This window comes from Hoplias malabaricus, chromosome 6, assembly GCF_029633855.1.
Source record: "Hoplias malabaricus isolate fHopMal1 chromosome 6, fHopMal1.hap1, whole genome shotgun sequence".
NCBI lineage: Eukaryota > Metazoa > Chordata > Actinopteri > Characiformes > Erythrinidae > Hoplias > Hoplias malabaricus.
The window spans coordinates 15,927,189-15,951,522 of NC_089805.1; the positions used below are offsets into that span (position 1 = coordinate 15,927,189).

The following is a 24,334-nucleotide window of genomic DNA, read 5'->3' on the forward strand; positions in this document are numbered from 1 at the left end:
GGTAGCACCGACCTCAGTATAACCCATGCATCACTACTTACAACATATACACAATAAGTATGTATGTATATGCTATACAGGTACACATATACAGCTTGTATATATATATATATATATATATATATATATTCATATGTTATATCAATTTGTAAATGTTGGAAAAATATATATTTTAATAATTATTTTTATTGTTTACTACTGTTGTCTCTTAGTAAAGCTATTTGAATCTGAGAGAGAGAGAGAGAATGAGAGAGAGAGAGAGAGAAAGAGAGATAAGAGGCAGAGAGCATGTCAGAAGGAATAGGAGGGAAGGGGGGGAAGGGGGACTCTTCAATAATGCCTTTGAATACATTGCTGAGAATAACTCACATATGTTTGACCGCGAACTAGTCTGTGCTTAATGACTTAATATGGACATATGTGGTATCAGCAGAATCACAAGAACCTGAAGTTTAATAATTATCAAAAAAAAGTTGAAATTTCATTACTGCGTGGCATCCAGTCTCTGCTTAACACTGGTGTGTAACTTGCATTCTAAACATGACACATAAACAGCTGTAAGTCAAAAATGCTTTTGCCAAATGTTATGAAAAAACACAAGCTTCTTTCATATGTGCTTCAGAACAGATCAATACATTTTGTTGGTACTGCATCAATAGGTGGCGCTATAACAAATTAAAAACATATTTTTAAGTATTTTTTCCAATTCTAGAGCCCCCTGTATGTGCATTTTGATCATATTGGATACACTTCTTTAGAGTAATATCATGCACATTTGTACCCATTTTGGTTTGATTTGGGCGAAGTTTGAATGAGTTATAGCTAAGAGAGTGCATCGGGCTCCGCCCACTCGTGTTTGTTGATGTATTGCAGCAACAGCGTGTCCAAATCTAAATATTTTTTTGATAATTATTTACCTACAGGCAATACACTTTGCAATGAGACCAATTGTGTGTTGATAGGATCAAAACTCACGGACTAGTACGATAAATCCCATAATCACATACCTGACAATTGAAGAAAATCTATACATTTTTTTTAAATTGTTGCAATTGCAATATTGTTAGACACTAGGTAGAGTGTATTATGAAACTATTAGCATGTCGATAGGTTAAATTTTCACTGAGATATTCCATATTTCATGTTTAAAAAATAAATTGCGCCCCCTTGTGGCTATCAACACGAAAATTTTTCTGCAAATACAAAGTGTGTCCATGAACATACCATGCAAATGCCATGATGATTGGGCATTGTTAAGCCTGTCAAAAAAATGATGAAATAAAACTGTGTAGTGAAATAAAATTTTTATGAAATAAAAGTTTGTGTAGTGTTTGTAACGTGTTCTATGCATATGAGCTGTCCTGAGATAGTAGGGGCTTTTGGGGAAGTTTGTGTAGTGTTTGTAAGGTATTCTATGCATATGAGCTGTCCTGAGATAATAGGGGCTTTTGGGGAAGTTTGTGTAGTGTTTGTAAGGTGTTCTATGCATATGAGCTGTCCTGAGATAGTAGGGGCTTTTGTGGAAGTTTGTGTAGTGTTTGTAAGGTGTTCTATGCATAAGAGCTGTCCTGAGATAATAGGGGCTTTTGGGGAAGTTTGTGTAGTGTTTATAAGGTGTTCCATGCTGTTCTGGCATCTCTTTGGAGGTGTAGCATGAGATGGAGGAGTAGCGGATGACAGAGAAAGCATAGAGCACAGAAGTCACTCTGGAGTTGCACTCTGGTTTCTCACCCTAATGGTCAGGACCCCCAAACAGCAGATATGATGTGGAGTAGCTTGTACTCGAGTCAGTCATCAGTTGACAGAAGACACTCTCTGCTGGCAGTGTTTGGTTGTGGACTATTCTCTGTCCAGCAGTGTTGCTGAGGGATTTAAAATGCCAACACCTGAGTCATACCTGCTGTATGGAGGTATGGGTGTCCAGACCACTGAAGAGCAGAGTGAAAGCGAGCAGTCTTTGCAGAGCAGGAGCGTAGCATATGACAGTTCCTGATACAGGAGCCACACTTGAATATAGATTTTGTAGTGCTTTAAAATGTGATCCTTGGTGCTCTGGATTGTAAGAAGAAGGGGTAGTAGATGAGTGGGTGAATTTCTGGTCTGCAGGCAGGTGAACATGGGGCTTGGGTTACAGAGACAGCACAGAGCACAGAACTGACTCTGGAATTTCACCTTGGATTCTGACCCAATGTTCAGGACATCCACAAAATATATTTAATGTGGGTGGTGGACAATTCTCAGCACTGCAGTGACACTGACATTGTGGTGATAGGTCAGTGTGTGTAGTGCTCTTATGAGTGGATAAGACACAGCAGTGCTGCTAGAGATTTTAACACCTGTGTCAACTCACTGTCCACACTGAGATACATATATTTTATTGGTCAAACTTATAAATTCAGACACAGTTGCTCATACATTCTCAGCATTGTATTTTGACATTGTGATGCTATGTCAGTGTTTATTGTGCTCTCATGAGTGGATCAGACAGAACAGTGCTGCTGGATAATTTTAAAATCTGTTTCCACTCACTGCCTACACAGTTACACACACATACTCTGTTGGTCCACATTATAGATAAAAAAGGCAGAGACAGTAGGTCATACATTTGCAGCATATCTGCTTTGTAGGTGTCCTGACCATTGAAGAACATGTGAAAGGGAGCAATGAAAGTATGCAGAGCAAGAGGTGCACCCCTGCTTTACTTTCTGTAAAGTGCTCCTTCGGACAGTGGAGCTGAAAACTTGGACACTAAAACAAAAATAAGGAACCGGTCATGATGTTATTGTTGATTTGTTTAGATATGCTTTCAATTGTCTCTGTCCTCTGGCCCTCTCTGACTGGCAGGGGGGAGGGGAGGGGGAGAGGTGACAGTTTGTGTGTGAGAAGGAGAGGGAGGGGCTGAGGGTATAGTGAGTCTGCAGGTGTGGGTATAAATGAGATATAACGGACATATATTTGATCAAGAACTAGTCCTTGGATCAAAACCCAATATAGACATATGTGGTATCATGAGAATCGTAAGAACCTGAACTTTAGTAATTATCAATAAAATGTGGAACTTTCATTACTGTGTGATTGCAGCCTCTGCTTAAATAGAGATGTGCAGCTTGCCGTTGAAACATCACATAAAAAACAGCTGTAACTCAAAAATGCTTTAGGCATATGTTATGAAAATGCACAAGGTCCTTTTCCATGATGTTCAGAATATATCTATCTCATCTTGCTGGTACTGCATCTCTAGGTGGCGGTGTAATCAATTAATAACCTGTGCAACCAGTTGCTGTCTAATTGTAGCGCCCCCTTTCTGTTCAATGTTGTCACATTTGGCACACTACTTCAGAGTAATGACGTACATATGTGTACCAAGCTGTGTTTGATTTGGGTGAAGTTTGTTGTAGTTATAGCTCAAAGAGTGCATCGAGCCCTGCCCATGCATATTTGTTAAATAACTGCCACAAAAGCGTGTCAAAAGTTCTAGATTTTTTTGATAATTATTTACCTACAGTCTATACGGACTTCAAAAATACTAGTTGTTTATTGATGAGACAAATTTCCAGGGAGGAGTGCGAAAAGCTCCATTTTCACATACCTGACTATTGTGGATAAAGTATACATTTTTTGACAATAGTTGGAATTGCAAAGTTGTAAGGCAATTTGCAGAGTATGAAGTAAAGCAAACTGCTTGTCAATATGTTTATATTTCGCTGAGATATTCCATATTTGCATGTTGAAAATTTGCATTGCGCCCCCTAGTGGCTATCATTATGAAACTTTTTATGTGCTCAGGAAGTGGGGCCATGGACATACCATGCAAGTGTCATGATGATAGGACCTTGTTAAGGTCATGAAACAGCTGCTGAAATTTGATTGGCCGATGGCAGACACGTTTTTTCGAATATGACATCATCGTCATATAATCTGAGTCAGCTCATCACACACTACATGCATACCAAGCGGCATGTCAATGGGACAATCCTGTGAAGCGTAACAAATTTTTTGTTGTTATAGCGCCCCCTAGGCTTGCAGTTGCACAACCAAGTACTCATGTCTTCCAGCCCTTATAGGGATCAAGCATGTGAAGTATCGTAACATTCGGAGAAAGCGTTTGCGAGTTATAGCTGTATTTGTCTGATTTTTGGAGAACCAGCTCTACCCCTGTATTTGGGCGGAGTCTGGAAGCAAAGCAGTGATGAAATTCCAACTTTTTTTGGATAATTATTAAAGTTCAGGTTCTTAGGATTCTGCTGATACCACATATGTCCATATTGGGTACATTTCCAGAGACTAGTTCGCGCTCAAAAATTTGTGCGATTTTACATATTATGCAAATTAGCTCAAAATCTAAGTAGGCGGAGCTTATGGGTTCTTGAGGCTTCTTTGTAGGGTCTGACCTGAGGAATCAGGGAAAAAAAGAATTTCGTCTCTACGCCACACGGGGTAGGAGATATAGGGAGCGACGCGTTCCGCGTTGCTATAGCGCCACCATCAGGCTGATTGGGCTGATTTTTTGCGCCTGAGTAGCGGGAGGGTTTACTACCAGTTGACCAAATGACAAGTCTGTAGGACCTACGGTTTGGGCTGCCCATCGCGTTTCATCTGAGAAAAAGAAGAAGAAAAACAAAAAAAAACAAAAAAAGCGGAAAAAACAGAACAAAAACAATAGGGCTCCAGCACTTGCAGTGCTTGGACCCCTAATAATAAAAATCCTAACAATTATAATAGGGTTTCAAGCACTTCGTGCTTGAACCCCTAAATATAGCCGCAAGCGACAATTAACGGGGTTCTCGCAGAATAGGCCTGTTTGGAAACAATAGGCCTACATCGCTGATATGGTACCCTTAAAATCATGTCCTTAAGTAGAATCTGAAATTTGAACCCATTTGAATAAAGTATGGAGGAGTTACAGACGTTCAAGTAAAACTTGTGATAAGCCAAAGAGGTTCATCTGCATATGGAGGCCATCTTGAATCAAAATGTCAACATTGTTTCTATAATTACCTAATGTCAGACTCATGTGAATGTTTTGGCACCATGCTCAAGAGAATTGGACAAAAATGCACAGACTTATTGACAAAAGTATGCTTTGCATTTCGTGCTCGAACCCCTAAATATAGCTGCAAGCGGCAATGGCATGGTCCTAACACGAAGGGGCCTAATTGGGACCTTTGGCCAGTCTGAGAGGTCAATGAGGCCTTAGGACACATGAACCATTTAGGCCAAACAAGGTAAAAATGAATCTATGATTTTGTTATATCTTCAACTAGCAGCTAACATTTGGAAATGTCTCATGTACTTACGAAGTGCCCCATAGACACCCTGTAAATATTTCTTTATGATTGGGCCTTGTTGGGCCTTTCAAAGAGCTGCTGAAACCTCAGTGGCCAATGGCAGCCATTGTGTATAGTAAATATCAACAACAACATGGAATCGGATTAAGTACATCACTCACTAACTGCATGTCACGTGTCCATGAGGTGTCCATTAAAGCAAGGATCTGCACAATGAGGCCTTAGTGTTGGTGTAAGGAGCATCAGTACAGAGAGACCATAAGCAGTTTTGGACAGTGAGGTTTCACAAGTGCTAATGAACCATTTGTTTTAGTTTAGCAAAGGACATGATATGACTGGTGAGCACCGTTTTTAATTATGATAAATATTTTTGTTCATATGTTATGACTTTTGACCTGTACAGAGAAATAAGTTCTTGAATGTAGATGAACAAAGCAATATATGGTCTTAGAGTGCCACCTGCTGGTGAAACAATTTACTACTGTCCCATAGAGGAGCTGAGCTGTTACAAATGCACATACAGATTTTTCAATCAGGTACTGCTCTTTGAATATTTCACTCACTTGGACATATATGGTATCAGAGGAATCCTAAGGACCTTTTTTTTTAATTATTGATAATAAAATGTGGAACTTTCATCACTATGTGGCTTACAGGCCCCTCCCAATTACAGAAATCCAGCATGAACACAGAAACTGCACATAACATGTAATTGTGCAATTGTAGCTCTCCCTTTTGATGGATTTCTGTCATATTGTACAGGCTCCTTCAGGGTAAGACTCTACATATGTATGTAAATTGTGGTCTTAATTGGGCTTCATTTGTTTGAGATACAGCTGAAAGAATGTAAAAACTCAGCACACTTCGACTAATTGATTTATTGTTTCAACAGTGTGTCCAAATGTTGTACTTTTTTGGATAATTATTTACCCACAGGCTCTGCAGATTCCAACAAAGTCAATTGTTTTGGAATAGAGCCAAATTCCACGGACTAGTTCGAAAAAGTTCAATTTTGAACAACTGGTTATTGAGAAAAAACGATGCATTTTTTCACAACACTTGCAATTACAAAGTTGTTAGGCCATCTGCAGAGTATACAAAGCTGCAAACTGCGTGTCAATACACTTAATTTTTGCTTAGATATATCACATTATCTTGATATAGCGCCACCTAGTGGCTATCGTTACGTAATTTTTTATGCACTTAGGAAGTGCCCCCAGGAACATACCAGTCAAGTCTCATGATGATTGGACCTTGTTAAGGTAGTCAAACAGCTGCTGAAACCTAATTGGCCGATGACGATCACAATTTTGTCCGAATCGCGTTTTCCTTAATTTTCCCCTTATAGCTTTGCCCATAGAAGCAGCATGCCAAAGGACGGTCCGAACTGCCTTGCGGATGCTGAGATATACACTTGTAGCTTTTACAGTGCCCCCTATATGAATATTGGCACTTCCTTTGACTTGGTACCTCAGAATCATGCGTGGAAGTGGAATTTGCAATTTGAACACATTTGAGTAAAGTATACAATTGTTATGAATTTTCAAATAAAACAGACGAAGAGCCGAAGAGGTTCATTTGCATATGGCGGCCATCTTGAAGCTGAATTCTAACATTTTTTGGATAATTATTAACCTCCAGACTCTTACAAACAATTTGGCACCATGCTCAAGAGAATTGGACAAAAATCCACAGACTAGTTCGCAAAAGTAGGTTATGCAAATTATGCAAATTAGCTAAAAATCTAAGTAGGCGGAACTAAATGGTCTAAATTGCAAAATAGTTTGTCCGCGTTTTATTGCTCTATAGCGCCACCCTTAGGCCAATAAGTGTCACTTTTATTGGCTGAGTCATTTCACACCTGTTCTACCTAGCTGCCAAGCATGGAGTCTCTAGGCCTTACGGTCTTGGCTCCACATTGCGTTTTAGCCAAGAAAAAGAATAATAATAATAATAACTAGAGCCGCTAGCGGCTATCTGCGGGTTCAAGCACTAACTGGCTTAATATGGCAGTCAAGTTAAATCTGACAACTCCTGTAGTATGAATTGATTGGGGGAGGATGTATTGACATTTGTGGCTAAGGCAAAATTGTTAGACATTGAGCCAAGTAGGTATGTGCAGTGTCAGATTATTTGTAATAAGTGCTTGTGTTTGTGACTTGTGTTCTACAGTCTCTGAGGTGTGTTTGTTTCTGAGTGATGTGTGTGATGTAAGAGGGACTTTGTGTGAGGTATATAATGTGTGAGCATTGCTTACTAATTACTGTCTAATTTACGCCCTCTTACCCCTGTTCCCCCTAGTTCCTCGTTTGCCCTCCTTAATGTCCGCTCACTCACTAACAAATCTTATCTGTTGCAAGAATTAGTATTGGACAATTCACTTGATCTACTTTTCCTTACAGAAACATGGCAACAACCAGGTGATTACTATTCTCTCAACCAAGCAACCCCACCCAACTTTAATTATGTGCAAAAACCACGTTCCTCAGGTCGTGGGGGCGGTCTGGCAGTGATCTTTAAAAACAGTCTCAGAATTACTGAACTTGTTTTCTCATCACCATCATCTTTTGAGTATCTTGCAGTCAAAACACCTGGCTCTATTACCGTACTCCTCATCTATCGCCCCCCCAAATCTAATTCATCCTTTTTCTCTGAACTATCTGAGCTACTCACTCTCGCTAACTCTTCTTCTTCTCGACTACTTGGTGACTTCAATATACATGTTAACACTCCTGACAACAAGTTTGTGACTGATTTTTTAGCTCTCCTTGACTGCTTTTCCTTCACTCAACATGTAGATTTTCCTACTCATGACAAAGGTCACACACTTGACCTAGTCTGTTCTTCTTCTGTCCTGGTTCACAACCTTCATCCTCTCCTGTTTCCACTCTCTGACCATAAGCTCCTTCTATTCTCTGTCCCTATGAATGTAGCTCACCAATCTGTTAAAAGACTTATCTCTTTCCGTAATATTAAATCTGTTGATCCCTGTTCCTTCGCTCAGTCCATCAATATGAGCTTTCCTGTTCTCACTGCTCCATCCTTTCCTGAGGTACATGCCACAATGCTTAACTCTGCTCTTTCCGCGTCCCTCAACGCTTCTGCTCCTGCGAAAACCAAATTGGTCTCTTTTACCACTTCTGCTCCCTGGTTCACCACTGAGCTGCGCGCTATGAAACAAGCCGGACGTCAGCTTAAAAGGCTGTACAAAAAAACCAAATTAACGGTGCATGCTGATGCTTATCTGCAACACATGCGCAAATACAGAGATTCCTTACACACCACCAAGTCTAGGTATCTCTCAGGTCTTATTAATAGGCCTAATGCTAACCCCCGTAATCTCTTTACAACAATCTCTAAACTTTTCAAAGCCCTTGGCAGCAACATGACACCCTCCTCTGAACTCTGCAACTCCTTCTTACACTTCTTGGAAGATAAAATTTCCAATATTAATAACTCTCTTACGATTATCTCATCTAAATCCACCTTTCCTTCCTCACTGTCTCCACAGCCCTCAGTCTGTTCTATATCCAAGCCCTGTTTTTCTGATTTCAGCCCGGTTACTCCTTCTCTTATCAGTGATATCATTACCCATTCTAAAAGTACCACCTGCTCTCTTGATCCCCTCCCTACCTCACTAACGAAAGCCTGCATGACTGCTTTGGTCCCTCATCTAACCTCTATTATTAACCATTCACTGTTTTCTGGCTATGTCCCCTCAGTTTACAAATTAGCTGCAGTTACACCTATCCTTAAAAAACCTGGTCTTGACCCAGCAAATCTAAATAATTTCTGTCCGATTTCAAATCTTCCATTTTTTTCTAAAATCCTTGAGCGTGTCGTAGCCACCCAGCTGACAACATATCTAGAATCCAATAACCTCCTCGACTCATTTCAGTCTGGTTTTCGCCCTCACCATAGTACCGAAACTGCCTTGGTCAAAGTTATCAATGATCTGCTGGTGGCTGCAGATACGGGAGCTCTAAGTATTCTGGTCCTCCTTGACTTAAGTTCTGCCTTTGACACAGTAAATCATGCCATCCTCCTCTCAAGACTGCGTGAGCTGGGTGTCACTGGTTCTGCCCTTGACTGGTTTAGATCTTACCTAACAGATCGAAAACAATTTGTCACACTTTCTGGACATAGTTCAACCATTTCATCCATCTCACAAGGGGTCCCACAAGGCTCTGTCCTTGGCCCATTACTGTTTATTGTCTATGTACTTCCCCTCGGCCATATTATCCGTCATTTCAATCTTGATTTTCACTGTTACGCTGATGACACACAGATTTACCTCCGGACCAGCTCTTTCAACAACCCACCACTCTCCAAATTGGAACTTTGTCTCTCAAAAATCAGGCACTGGATGACACAAAATTCACTAATGCTTAATAGTAATAAAACTGACCTAATCCTCATTGGCTCCAAATCTACCCTAAATAAAACTGGCTCCCTCACACTCTCAATTGATGATGTCACCCTGTCCCCCTCCACTGTGGTCCGAAATCTTGGTGTCACCCTCGACTCTACGCTCACGTTTCATTCCCATGTTTGTTCCGTCATAAAAACCTCATTCTTCCACCTTCGCAACATTGCTAAAATCCGTCCTTCTCTTTCCCAGTCTGCCTCTGAACGCCTCATCCATGCATTCATCTCCAGCCGTCTTGACTATTGTAACTCTCTTCTTTCTGGCATTAGCTCCTCACTACTACATAAACTCCAAATGGTCCAGAACTCTGCTGCCTGTCTCCTCACCCACACCCGGTCCCACCACCACATCACCCCAGTTCTCCACAACCTCCACTGGCTTCCTGTTAAATATCGTATTCAGTTCAAAATCCTCCTTCTCACCTACAAAGCTCTCAATAACCAAGCTCCCTCTTACTTATCGGACCTTCTTCAACCATACACACCTAATCGCATTCTCAGATCTTCCTCAGCCGGTTTACTCACCATTCCCCCTTCTAAGCTGCGTAGTCTTGGAGATCGAGCCTTCTCCAGACATGCCTCCCGCCTCTGGAACTCCCTTCCTCCAGAAATTCAACAGTCAACATCTCTATCACTATTTAAATCCAAACTTAAAACACACCTGTTTGCGGCTGCATTTAATCCCTCTGTTTCTGATTAGCCCTTGTTTGTTTTTTTTTAACCTTGTTCCTGTTTTGTATCATTGTATGTTATGTAGTGTTATGGATGTGATTGTTTTTATGTGTTCATCTGATTGTAACAGCGTCTTTGGGTTACTGAAAAGCGCTTTAAAAATTCCATTTATTATTATTATTATTATTACTATAAACTTGAATATTACAGGTGTTGGTCATAAAATTAGAATATCATGAAAAAGTTGATTTATTTCCATAATTCTATTCAAAAAGTTAAACTTGTATATTATACTCATTCATTACTCACAGACTGATAAATGTCAAGTGTTTATTTCTTTTAATTTGATGATTATAAATGAAAACTAATGAAAACCCCAAATTCAGTATGTCAGAAAATTTGAATATTGTGAAAAGGTTCAATATTGAAGACAACTGGTGTGACACTCTAATCAGTGAATTAACTCAAACACCTGCAAAGGCCTTTAAATAGTCTCTGAGTCTAGTTCTGTAGGCTCCACAATCATGGTTAAGACTGCTGACTTGACAGTTGTCCAAAAGACGACCATTGACATCTTACACCAGCAGAGCAAGACACAAATGGTCATTACTAAAAATGCTGGCTGTTCACAGAGCTCTGTGTCCAAGCACATTAATAGAGAGGAGAAGGAAAGGAAAAGATATGGTAGAGGATTGTTAAATAAAACCCATTCAAAAATGTCAGGGAGATTCTCAAAGACTGGACTGCAGCTGGAGTCAGCGCTTCAAGAACCACCACACACAGATGTGTGCAAGACATGGGTTTCAGCGTCGCATTCCTTGTGTGAACCCACTCTTGAACAAGAGACAGCGTCAGAAGCGTGTGGCTTGGGCCAGTGTAAAGTTTCCACAGTTAGTGATGGTTTGGGTTGCCATGTCATCTGCTGGAGTTGGTCCACTGTGTTCTCTGAGGGCCAAGATCAATGCAGCCGTCTACCAGGATTTTTTAGGGCATTTCATGCTTCCTGCTCTGACCAACTTTATGGAGATGCAGGTTTCATTTTCCAACAGGACTTGGGACTTGCACACAGTGCCAAAGCTACCAGTATCTGGTTTAAGGACCATGGCCTCACTGTTCTTAATTGGCCAACAAACACGCCTGACCTTAACCCCATTGAAAATCTACAGGGTATTGTGAAGAGTAAGATGCAATACGCCAGACCCAACAATGCAGAAGAGCTGAAGGCCACTATCAGAGCAACCTGTGCTCTGGACAGGCTACTATAGAGTAGTTATATATAAATATAAAATATTTAAATGCAGGTGGCCATTTAAATGCAGGAGGCGGTGTGGGGGAGGAGGTTGCCTCGCACTACAGCCAATCAGAGTGCAACTCTTGCCTTTTAACATGTCAGGCATTAAATGGGACACTGTACTCTGTGAGAAACAAGTGTAAACATCAGAAACTCAGTACATCAGAATAAAACACACAATAACAAAGGGTATTTTCTGACTGGTGAGGGTAAATGGCCACTTGAAGAGGTATAGGAGACTTTATAATTTTTAATTATGGTATGACCATTAACCTTTGCAGGTGAATAGGATCTTAACCTCCATATAGATCAACAAAACAATATTTAGTTTTTTAGTTCTATCTTGTGGTGAAAGAATTTACTACTGTAACATAGTGTTGCTAAGCAGTTACAGTCTTTCATGTTAGAACTGTTTAAGGGAGTACTACTCTATGGATATTTTCCTAACATGGACATATATGGTATTAGTGGAATCCTAAAGACCTGGCATATAATAATTATCAATAAAATGTTGAACTTTCATCACTATGTGGTTTACAGGCCCCTCCAAATAAGAGATCCAGCATGAATTCTAGAAATCACAAATGCACCAATAACTCAAAAACACTTTCCCCAAAAATTTCAAAACTGCACATGCTTGATCAGTATGAGGATCAGATGACATGATTAAATTGTGGTGCCACTGCAATCCTAGATGGCGCTATAACACAAAAAAGCTAATTTTATCAGTTATTGTCCAATTGTAGCGCCCCCTTTTGGTGGATTGGAGTTATATTGTATATGCTTCTTCATAGTGAAGCCCTACATACGTATGTCAAATTTAGTCTTGATTGGGTTTAATTTGTTTGAGTTACAGCTGAAAGAATGTTTAAAGCTCCACACACTTCGATTTATTGATTTATTACAACAAAAGTTTGTCCAAATGTTGAACTTTTTTGATAATTATTGACCTACAGACTCTGCAGATTCTAACAAGGTCAATTATTTGGGAATAGAACAAAATTCCACGGACTAGTTCGAAAAAGTTCAATTTTAAACAACTGGTGATTGAGAAAATACAATGCATTTTTTGACAACACTTGCAACTATAAAGTTGTGAGGCCCTCTGCAGAGTATACAGAGAAGTAAACTGCGTGTCGATACGCTTAATTTTCGCTGAGAAATATCATATTTTCTTGATATAGCGCCCCCTAGTGGCTATCGTTACGAACATTTTTATGCACTTAGGGAGTGCTCCCAGGAACATACCAGTCAAATCCCATGATGATTGGACCTTGTTAAGGGAGTCAAATAGGTGCTAACATCTGATTGGCCGATGACGATCACAATTTTGTCCGAATCTAATTGTCCTTAATTTTCCACTTATAGCCTTGCCCACAGAAGCAGCATGCCAAACGGCGGTCCGATCCGCCTTGCGGATGCTGAGATATACACTTGTAGCATTTACAGCGCCCCCTATATGAATATTGGCTCCTCATTTGACATGCTACCTGAGAATCATATCTGGAAGTAGAATATGAAATTTGAACACATTGGAGTAAAGTATGAAATTGTTATAAATTTGTAAGTAAAACATACGATAAGCCAAAGAGGTTCATTTGCATATGGCGGCCATATTGAATCGAAATTTAAACTTTTTTTTGATAATTATTAACCTTCAGACTCCTGCAAATATTTTGGCACCAAGCTCAAGAGAATTGGACAAAAATCCCCGGACTAGTTCGCAAAAGTAGGTTTTGCAAATTATGCAAATTAGCATGATAATAACCTTGGAATAATTAAATTTTGACTAACCCGTTTTTGATTTGTCAGGACCCAAAGAATCAGTGGAAAAAAAGATTTTGTCTCTACGCCTCACGGTGTAGGAGATATGAACCTAAACGCGTTTCACTTTGCTATCGCGCCACCATTAGGCCAATCAGTGTAATTTTTGTTGTCCTCCGAGATGCACACAAACTACATCTACCCTCCAAGTGGGAAGTCTGTACGACCTACGGTCTCTTCCGCACAATGACTTTTACAGGAGAAAAAGAATAATAAGAAAAACCGGTACAAAAACAATAGGGTTCTACGCACTGAGTGCTTGAACCCTAAAAATCCTAACAATTACAGTATGGTCCTACACTACGTGTTAGGACCATAATAATAATAATAATAATAAGAAAAAACCCGACAATCGCTATAGGGTCCTCACACTACGTGCTAGGACCCTAAAAATTGTGCCAATGTTGAGCAGAGACATTTATCAATGAACCTAGATCCAAATTACAAAATATATATAAAATGTATCTTTTTCTCTCTCTTGCATCCTTGGAATCTCTCTTGGAATGCTCTTGCATCTCTCTCTCTTGGAACTCTTGCATCCTTCGGAGAGTTCTCTAAGCCTAGCTTTGCCTCGTTTACATAAGATGGCCAATGATCCACTAATGGGCTGCAAGAAGGAGGGGTCTTGTTCTCAGTATCCTGAAATTTCAGACATGCTAGTGTTAAATTACATTCCAAAACCCATAAGAAGAAACCTGAATAAAATCAATGAAAAAATCTGGAATGTACAAAAATGATTACTTGGTTTTGTCACTAATGTTACTGTTTTCTCTAGAGGGAAATGAAAAGCTTTTATTTATTTAAACAAAATAAAAAAAATTCCAATAATACTTAAGTGGGCAAAAAAAATCTAAAATATGTTAATGATAATTTAAAATTTTCAAGGGTCTCTTATTAAACTTACACGGAACTGCATAAATCTATGCTCAGAAAATAAAAGCTACTCAGTATCCACTGCTGCTACTTGCTCACTCACCTCTCTAATAGTGGTTATATATTTGGTTTTACATACACACACAAACACATTTGTGGAAACATGCATTCTCCTCATTTGCCATTGTATATTATCTGTGATTGTACTGCACAGTCACATGACACACTGCAGTCAGCTGTGCCAATGCATTAGCACAGAAAAGGACTTTTTGACATATTGTCATTTGTCATATGGTATCAAACCATTAATGATGTTCTTGGATGTTGCATCCCAGGATACTCCATTCAAAATAATCTTATTAATATCTTGCCCAACATTTCTAGTAGTAACAATGTAATGTTTGAATGTGTTGCTGTGAAAAACACAGGAAAGGGGAATGTAAAAAAAATGTATGTATGTTATTTTCTAAACTCAATATTTTAACATTTGTTCATTTCTGTCTAAATTGGCCATTTCTTTGGGCAGGTGGATGATATTCTTGGAGAGGAGAGTGATAATGAGAGTGAGGAGGGGAAGGAAGAAAGAATGGAAGAAGCAAATGGGCAACTACAATACTCTGAACAAAGGAGCAGAAATCAACAAGACCTGAAAACACTGGCTGAAGATGCAACAATGATGTCATCAAGTAGACTGCCTGAAATAATTCCAAGGTATTTTACCTGCAGTTGCTCTAGAAATTCACCCCAAATTTGAAAAACCTTAAACAATATGGAGAAATTTGAATACTTTTACACTGAATATAATACAACTGCACATTTTTGTTTCCCAAAATAAATATTTTAGTTTAGCATAATATAAAAAAATGTGAAAGTGCAAAGCATTTACCACATTGTCATATTTTGACAAAGTCACATGATGACATATTGAATGCAATGCACCATTTATTGCCCAAAACACTAGCTGCCTAATGCCTTAAATTCCAAATTTCACTTTCAAAGAGAAGTAGTGATTGCAGTTTCAATGGAAACAGCAGCCAAATGTAAGAAAGATTAAATATTAACAAATCTGCTGAAACTAAGGGAGTTGCATAGAGTCCCACACTTATGTCATTCGCCCACTTGTAGAAAAGGAACTTGACTGGCTGGAAGCTTATGAATTATGCTCTAGTGTGGAATGGAGCCCCTGGCCTACCCCAGTGGTCCAATATGTGAAGAATGGCACAGTCAGACCTGTGTCAACTTAAATTTTACAATGAATCCTGTGCTTCAGGCTGAACAGTATTACTAAGAATTGAGGACATCTTTGCTAACCTATCTGGAGTTTTCAAAAGTTATTTAGCTGAAGCCTATCACCAATAGAAATAGAAGAAGTCTCAAAGTTTATTTTCAAAATCAAAGGGATATGCCACTACAGTAGACTTGTAATTGGACTGACCTCGGCACCAGGAATAATTCATAGGTACTACAAATTAAGAACACCTGGACAAATTGAGAAATTTGTAGAGGCTGGAGGAACATGGACTAATGTAAATTTTTGAAGTCCAGTGTCACTTATTGTGGCCAAGCCATGGATATCAATGGGCTGCATAAATGCAAGAAGAAGGTCCAGCCTGTGTTGTTGCCTCTCCACCCCAGGATGTTCCAATGGTGAATTTTCTATGGGATTTGTAGATTATTCTAACAGATTCTTACCTAACTTGTAATCAAAAATTGAATCCCCTGAATGAGCTTTTTCAAGTAGGGTAAAAATGGGAATGGACAAAGTATTGTGAGCATGCCTTCAAGGAGACTAAGACACTGGTGACATCAGACACAGTCCTAACTGACGGCAACTCTGATAATATCAGAGAGACTTCCAGTGTAGTCTTATTACTGATCATCAGCCACTGATTTTGATTCTTGCTGGCTTTGTTCCTTGGGGGCATCAATACAAGATGGAGTTCTAACAAATGGGAGACAAAGTAAATGTATATTAACTGTCATGTCTACATCTAGAGGCTGTCCAAGGTATGAAGACAGATGAGAAAAGATGAAGACTAACCCTAACCCTAACCCAGCCAATTTGAAAGTTTTGTTTTGTGTTTAATCAAAGAAGATGACAAAGTGGGAGAATGTTTCAATTTTGATTTATAATTATATGTAACACAAAAATGCTTTTAAAAAACATATCTTTACACTTAATATTTATAACCTTCACCATCTCCATCTTCAGCTCCACAATCTGCCCTTTATCATTCAAAGCATTGCAACATCTACCTAGTTTCTTAAATGGCAATGTATCCCTCTATTCAAATGGTCTATTCAATTTTATTTGTAAAATAACAGTGTGATGTTTGTCATGCTTTTTGGTCTGCTCTGTTTTTAAGTGTACACAGCCATGTGAACAGAAAAGATATTACCCTGGTTAGTTTTTTTTATTGTTTAGTGTTATTATTTTTCCTGGATATTTGCTGTATTATATAATACTGAAATTCCTGCAGTATATAAATAATATACTTCAAATATGCAGCTCTTTAAGCATTCAATAAGTATGTCCTGATATTCTGGTCCTATTTTCTCTTCTTTTTAATAATAACAATTTGCACTTTTCAATTCCATTCAATTTTACACAGAGATCACTTTTTACAACTGGTATTACCACAAAGCATCTTTAAAAAACTCCAGGTCCAAGCCCCACATGAGCAAACCAAAGCAACAGTGTCAAGGAAAAAGTCCCAGAGAGAATAAAAAATATAATAAATGTTTATAAACAGAGGTCCATATGAACTAATAAATATAGTTCTAGTGAGTTTACAATGGTCTATAATGCCATGTTCTTGGTGTGTTAACGCTAGAAGTGCAAAAAGCATGAAGGTAAAGATTCCCCGCACCCCTGCTGTGTAGCAATTATTGACTGTTGTTTTGTTAAGTACAACCCCAATTCCAATGAAGGTGGGACGTTGTGTAAAACATAAATAAAAACAGAATATGATGCTCAGTCGTTCACAAGCAAGGATGGGGTGAGGTTCACCACTTTGTGAACAGCAGCGTGAGCAAATCATCCAACAGATTAAGAACAACATTTCTCAATGTACAATTGCAAGGAATTTAGGGATTTGATCATCTACAGTTCATAATATCATCAAAAGATCCCAAGAATCTGGAGAAATCTCTGCAAGTATGCGGCAAGGCTGAAAACCAACAAAAACAGACATCATTCTGTAATGGATATTACCATATGGGCCCAGAAACACTTTAGAAAACCAATGTCAATGAACACAATGTGAACTACAAGTGCAAGTTAAAACTCTACCATGAAAAGCAAAAGCCACATATCAACAACACCCAGAAATGCAGCCAGCTTCTCTGGGCCTGAGCTCATCTGAGATGGACTGACACAAAGTGGAAAAGTGTCCTGGGGTCTGATGAGTCCACATTTCAAATTGTGTCCTCCGGGCCAAAAAGGAAAAGGACTGTCCAGATTATTATCAGAGCAAAATTTAAAAGCCAGCATCTCTGATGGTATGTGGGTGTGTTAGTGCTCATGGCATGGGTAACTTACACACCTGTGAATGCACCATTAATGCTGAAATGTATATACAGGTTTTGGAGCAACATATGCTGCCATCCAAGCCACATTCTGCACGTGTTACAACAACATGGCTTCGTAGTAAGAGTGCGGGTACTAGATTGGCCTGCCTGCAGTCCAAACCTGTCTTCAATTGAAAATGTCTGGTGCATTATGAAATGGTGGATTACAACAACGGAGACCCCAGACTGTTAAGTAACTGAAGTTGTACATCAAGCAAGAATGGGAAATCCCCTTACAAAGCTTCAACAATTAGTGTCCTCAGTTCCCAAACGCTTATTGAGTTTTTTTAAAAGGAAAGTTGATTGTAGCACAGTGGTAAACAATCCCCTGTCCCGACTCTTTTGGAACGTGTTGCAGGCCTTAAATTCAAAATGAGTGAATATTTGCAAAAAAAAAAAAACAATTAAGTTTATCAATTTGAACATTGTGGTGTGGACTAAACTACATATATTGCTTAGAGATTTTCCAAACAGATTGAAATACATATAACTAGATCTATATATATCTGTCAATTTCTGATTTGTATGTGTTAAATTGTAAATGTGTGGTGCCATAAGAAATGAAAAATGTGCACCAAACTAAGGGCTGTGTTATAAAAAATAGTCTGACGCAGGTGAAGAATGGACAGTTATAGTTAAAACACATTCTCAGTTGTCAGTTGCTTGTGTGAAGGTGGGATATGAGAGATGAGCAGGACGCTGCAAAGCTTGAGGTGTTTATCTTGGGGTTGCCCACTTTTGGTGATATCTGGCTGGACATCAGGCAGATGGGCACGCCCAGTTCAGAAACATGATATTGTTGTCAAGCAGCTTTACAGAAATATGAAATTGAAGCAAAAACAAATAAATAATCTCATGTAAGCAAGCCAAAGGTAACATTGGGGAGGAAAAAACTCCCTCTAAGCTAGAGAAGGATGGCTGCTATTTTGCTACTCTGCAGATGCTTAGCCTATCACTCCTGTTTAATTCTGTTTTTATCTCTTTTATTTTTCTGTTTTAGTCAAGCAAGGACAGTGAAAGTACAGTGTAATTTTAGCATATATTTACTATGTTTTGTTTTGATTTTAGAGTATCAAAGTCTTATCCTCCTCCCCTGCTAGCACAGCCAGTCTAGCCAATGGTAAACCAGTGCTGCTGCACTAAGATCACAACACAAAGGCAGAGGAGGAAATCAGTTCCATTTGAACTTGCTTCCCCTTGGGTTGATTCAACTCACAGGCCTCTTTTTCTCTCATTTCTCCAGCAGTCTGGAGAGATTTTTCCTGTTGGGACTTTGGTCTCACTACCTTGCTTTTTTCTTTGTCGTTTAAAAAACAAAAACTAATACATTTCTCTCACCTTTATAGGGCTCTCTTCTCATCTTTTGTCATCTGTCTGTCAGTTTGTTACCTTTGATTTTCGTTCCCCAAAAATAATTTTGGATATTATTTTTGGAGTTTGTTTCCTCTCTTGGTTTAAAACGTATTGTTACAATCTCCTACCTAGTAGTAGTAGTAGTCAATCTACTACCTAGTGGGGATTTTTTGCTACCAGCCCCAGTAAGATTTAGAAGAGAGCCAGGTGGATGTCGGGGCTTCCTGCCCCAGTGCTCCTTGGCATATGATCTTCTTACTTTCAGATCGCGCATTGACATGGGCTACAGCCCTCTGGGAAACAGAGTCTCTTGACTGTGCCATTTCCACACTTTTTCCAAAGCCATGAGGCAAATATTTAGCAGCTCCATGCAGGGCAGTGAAGCCCCTACTGCTCTCCTTAACACTCACCAGGGTACTCGCTCTGTTGCTGAATACAACATTGCCTTCCGTACCCTGGCTGCTGAGAGCAAGTGGGATTCGCAAGCCCTGATGGCTGTGTACCAACAGGGCCTCAGTGAGGAGCCGAAGGACCTCATGGCTGTCCATGATCCTCCAGCCAACTTAGAGGATCTGTATGAGCTCACTCTGAGGCTAGACAACTGCTTGCGGGAATGTCGAGTCAGTAAGAAGGCACTTCGTACCTCACAGTCATTCAAGGCCTTCCCTTGTTCCCGACTGCAGTTGCAAGTGGATGAGAGTGAACTCACGTCAAGGAGACGTCAGGGTTCAATGTATATATTGTGTTAAGGGGGACCACAAAGTAAATCATTGCCCTACCAGGCCAGTAAAAGGCCAGGCCTACCCCCGATAGGGGACCACAGGGTAGGCCCTCTTCTTAGTCCCCATGCAAGCGGGTTGTTTCTCACTGTCACGATGTTATGGGGAGAACCACTCAAGGAAGGACATGTAACAGCATTTATTGACTCCGGTGCAGCAGGTGACTTCATGGACATCTCCGTTGCTCAGTAGCTGGGGTTACCCATGGACTCCTTTTCCAGTTTCTGCTGTTGACAGATCCCCACTCAGACCAGGGGCCATCAACCAACAAACCAAGCCCATAATCATGAAAGTGGGTCAACACACAGAATGACTGTCATTCTTCTTGACCCAGGCCCTTGACCTGCCCGTTATCCTGGGGTTCTCTTGGTTACAGAGGCATAACCCTCAAATCAAATTGTTTGGCTATCTAAATGCATTCAGCAGTGGGGACCCCATTGCAAAACTTCATGCTTATGTCCTGGAGTGCTTACCATGTCCTCCAGAAGGATTTTAGTAAGCAGAAAACAGAGGTACTACCACCTCATCGGACCTTCAATTGTGCCATATAGTTACAACCTGGCACTCTCCCTCCCAAGGGGTGTATCTTTTCTTTCTCCAGTCCTGAGAAGGTTGCCATGGAGAATTACATTAAAGAAGCCCTGGCACAAGGTTTCATCCGCCCCTCTACCATGGGTGCAGCGTACTACTCTTAGAAAACCATCTCTTTGTCAAACTAGAGAAGTCCCAATTCCATGTACCTGTTGTATATTTCTTGGGATTTGTAGTCTCCAAGGGCAGTCTAGCTATTGACACAACCAAACTGAAAGCCCTACCTCTCTCCGCTTGGTCCAGCGATTTCTGGGTTTTGCCAAATTTTACAGTTGGTTTGTCAGGAATTTTGGCACTGTGGCAGTCCCACTTACTGCGTTGACCGAAAGCAGTCTGGCTCTTTCCAATGGACTGACAAAACCCAGAAAGCTTTTGAAGATCTCAAGCACAGGTTAACTACTGCTCCTGTCTTACGTCTCCCGGACCCAGATCTACCCTTTGTGGTAGAAGTAAATGCCTCTGATATTGGGATAGGCACTGTTCTGTTCCAATGCTCAGGTGAGGACCACAAACTCCATCCTTGTGCGTATTTCTCCCATCACTTGACTCCCAGCAAACAGAATTATGACGTGGGTGATCGAGAGTTCTTAGCTGTTAAGATGGCTCTTGAGGAATGGAGACACTGGCTGGAGGGGGCAAAGCACACATTCTTGGTCTGGACTGACCATAAAAACCTCTCTTACATTCAGGCAGTGAAACGACTAAATCCTAGACAAGAACGTTGGGCCTTGTTCTTCAGTTGTTTTGACTTCACACTTTCTTATCGTCCAGGTTCCAGGAATGTTAAACTTGATGTCCTTTCCAGGCAGTGGGAAGATCTTTCTGTACTGCATTCTACTCTGATTATTCCTCCTGAACGCATTTTGGCAACATTAAGGTGGGAGATTGAAGAGGTATTCAGAAAAGTCATGCAAATTGAGCCAGATCCAGGTGGGGGTCCTGCAAACAGGGTCTATGTACCTTCTAGTGTCCAGACCTGGGTCATAAACTGGGGACACACCAGCTCTTTTGCAGGGCATCCAGGGACCACCTGAACCTTGCAATTTGTACGACGACGGTTCTGGTGGCCTAGTATGGCAGTGGAGGTCAGACAATTTGTGTCATCCTGTGAGACATGTGCATGTAACAAGGAACCCAGAACCAAGCCTTCTGGGCTACTCCATCCTCTACCTATTCCACACCGGCCATGGTCACATCTGTCTTTGGACTTTATTACTGGGTTACCCAAGTCCAAAGGCAACAATGTCATCATGGTGATTGTGGACAGGTTTTCCAAAGCATACCATTCTGAACCAGGTAGTGCGATACCATGGAATTCCTAAGGACCTTGTTTCGGACAGGGTTCCCCAGTTCTAAAGGCACTTTTGGAAGGCTTTCTGTGCTTCTTTAGGGGCTTCAGTCAAGCCTATACTCTGGTTATCACCCTCAGTCTAATGGTCAGACTGAGAGGGTGAACCAGGACCTGGAACAGTCTCTTCAGTGCCTGGCATCTACCAACCCTGCCACCTGGGCTGATAACTTGTTGTGGGTAGAATATGCTCACAACATACTCTGGCACTCATCTTTGGGCATGTCCCCCTTTGAGTCTCAGTTTGGATATTTACCTCCCTTATTCCCTGACCAAGAGACTGAAACTGATGTCCCTTCAGCTGCCATCATGGTGCGTCGTTGCAAGGCGATGTGGCGGCGTGCACACATCACATTACAGGCGCTCAACGACAACATCAGCTGGGGCCATATTTTCGTCCAGGCCAGTGTGTATGATTAGCTGCCAAAGATCTCCCACGCAGGGTCACCAATAAAAAATTGGTGCCCAAATACATTGGACCATTTAATGTCAGCCGGCATGTCAATCCTGTGTCATACAGGCTTCAGTTGCCACCGTCCCTAAAGGTCAACCCGACGTTCCACTTGTCCCGTTTGAAAAAAAACACCAAATTACCAGCGTGGTCTGGTTTAGTACAAACTCAAGACTCCGCACTTAGAGAGCAGCGCGGAGGTCTTATGAAGTGTCAGCACCAGCTGTTCTCACATGGGCTGATTACTAGGCCTCCTGGAGTGTGGTCTCCCTCTGGAGGTGGGATGACCACAGTGCAGGCGGTCCCTTACAGGACCCACCACCCCTCGGAGGGATGGCTCCAGAAGTCCCAAGGCCAGCTGCCTGATCACGCTGAAAAGCCAGAATGAGATCCGGATCCAGAATTCAAGCTGCCGGGACCCAAGAGCTGAGTGGGTCCATAACACTCCCAGTCGACCAGATACTGGATTCAGCCTCTCACACAACGAGAGTCTAATATCTTATGAACCGTGTAGGCCAAGGAACCAGAAATCATGCGAGGAGGTGGTGGATCAACTGACCGGGTCCCAGGGGAACATAGGTAGGGCTTCAAACGGGACACGTGGAACGTCTGGTTGACCTTTAGGGACGGTGGCAACTGAAGCCTCTATTTGTAAGTGAGGATCTGGGTTCCAGATTTGACTGATGCTTAAGGACATAATGCAGGTTGGAAACTGATAAATGCTTCCTGATAAGTACTGGAAACCAGTCATTACAAATACCAGCTTCTCCAGTATCTGCTATAACATTTAGGTGGAGTGATGGTAAGGAAGATGGTGTAAATTTCTCATGCAGTTTGTGTCTTTGGCACCTGATACAATTGAGCATGGCCCTCATCCAATAATTCTGCACTGTCATAAAGGGGAGGATGGTGTTGAGGATTATGTCCTTAAGCATCAGTCAAATCTGGAACCCAGATCCTCACTTACAAATAAATCATTTGTAGTCAGTGATCTTATCACCTAACACAGTTTAAACTTTTTGCTTTTAATGGAAACCTATTTAGAAAACAGTAAAATTGCTTCTGTACTTTTAGAATCTGCTTCCCCAGACTACACTTTTAGAAGTGTATGTAGAGAAAATAGAAAAAGTGTTGGAATAGCCACCCTGTTTAAAAATATATTTCAGTCCATGCAAGCAGCTTTTGGTGACTTCCACTCTTTTGAGTATCTAAGTACTGTGCTAAAAGTTCAACATAGATAATGTCTTGGACAAAACTAGGAAGGAACTCTGCTTTACTTGATGGGTTATGTGTGTCCCAGCATGTAAAAGGACCTACACACAACAATGGGCACACACTGGACTTGATTATTACCAAAAGGCTGAATATTCCATGTACAGTGAGTGAAATAATAAGTAAATATATTTCTAAAGGTTCTATCACCAAATGTCAGTAACAACCCATTTGATCAACACATTCAAAAAAATAAATCCTTAAATTGTGTGATAATGAGAAATGACCATTTAAAAAAGTATTGAACCCATGAAGAAAGAAAGGTGCAAAAAGGCATGGAATGTCTTGACACCAGCTGAAATTTATCAGCAATTAGAAAGCAATCCTGCCCACTTAGCACAAATCAATATCAGCTGGTTCAACTGATGACCTATAAAAAGGTGTCACACAAGAAACATCTCATAGTAGGTAAATCCAGTGAGCTCCCTCAAGGCCTATGCAACCTTATTGTTGCAAAACATACTGATGCTATTGGTTACAGAAGAAATTCTAAACTACTGAAGGTTCCTGCTGTGGCTGTTCCTCTGCTAGCTGACTGCCCTTATCTTCCTGCTGTGTGGAATATCACTGCTGTGGTAATTTCACAAATTTTAT

General features: G+C 40.5%; 1 protein-coding gene across 2 annotated transcripts in view; it reads left to right on the top strand.

Annotated features, from left to right (window-relative positions):
- The window catches only part of ctdp1 (CTD (carboxy-terminal domain, RNA polymerase II, polypeptide A) phosphatase, subunit 1), a 243,775-nt gene that overhangs the window by 206,921 nt on the left and 12,520 nt on the right, over positions 1–24,334 (top strand). For both annotated transcript variants that reach the window (XM_066674468.1, XM_066674469.1), the window contains exon 12: positions 14,903–15,087. In XM_066674468.1, the coding sequence (XP_066530565.1) occupies positions 14,903–15,087 (185 nt within the window). The remainder of the gene's footprint in view (positions 1–14,902; positions 15,088–24,334) is intronic.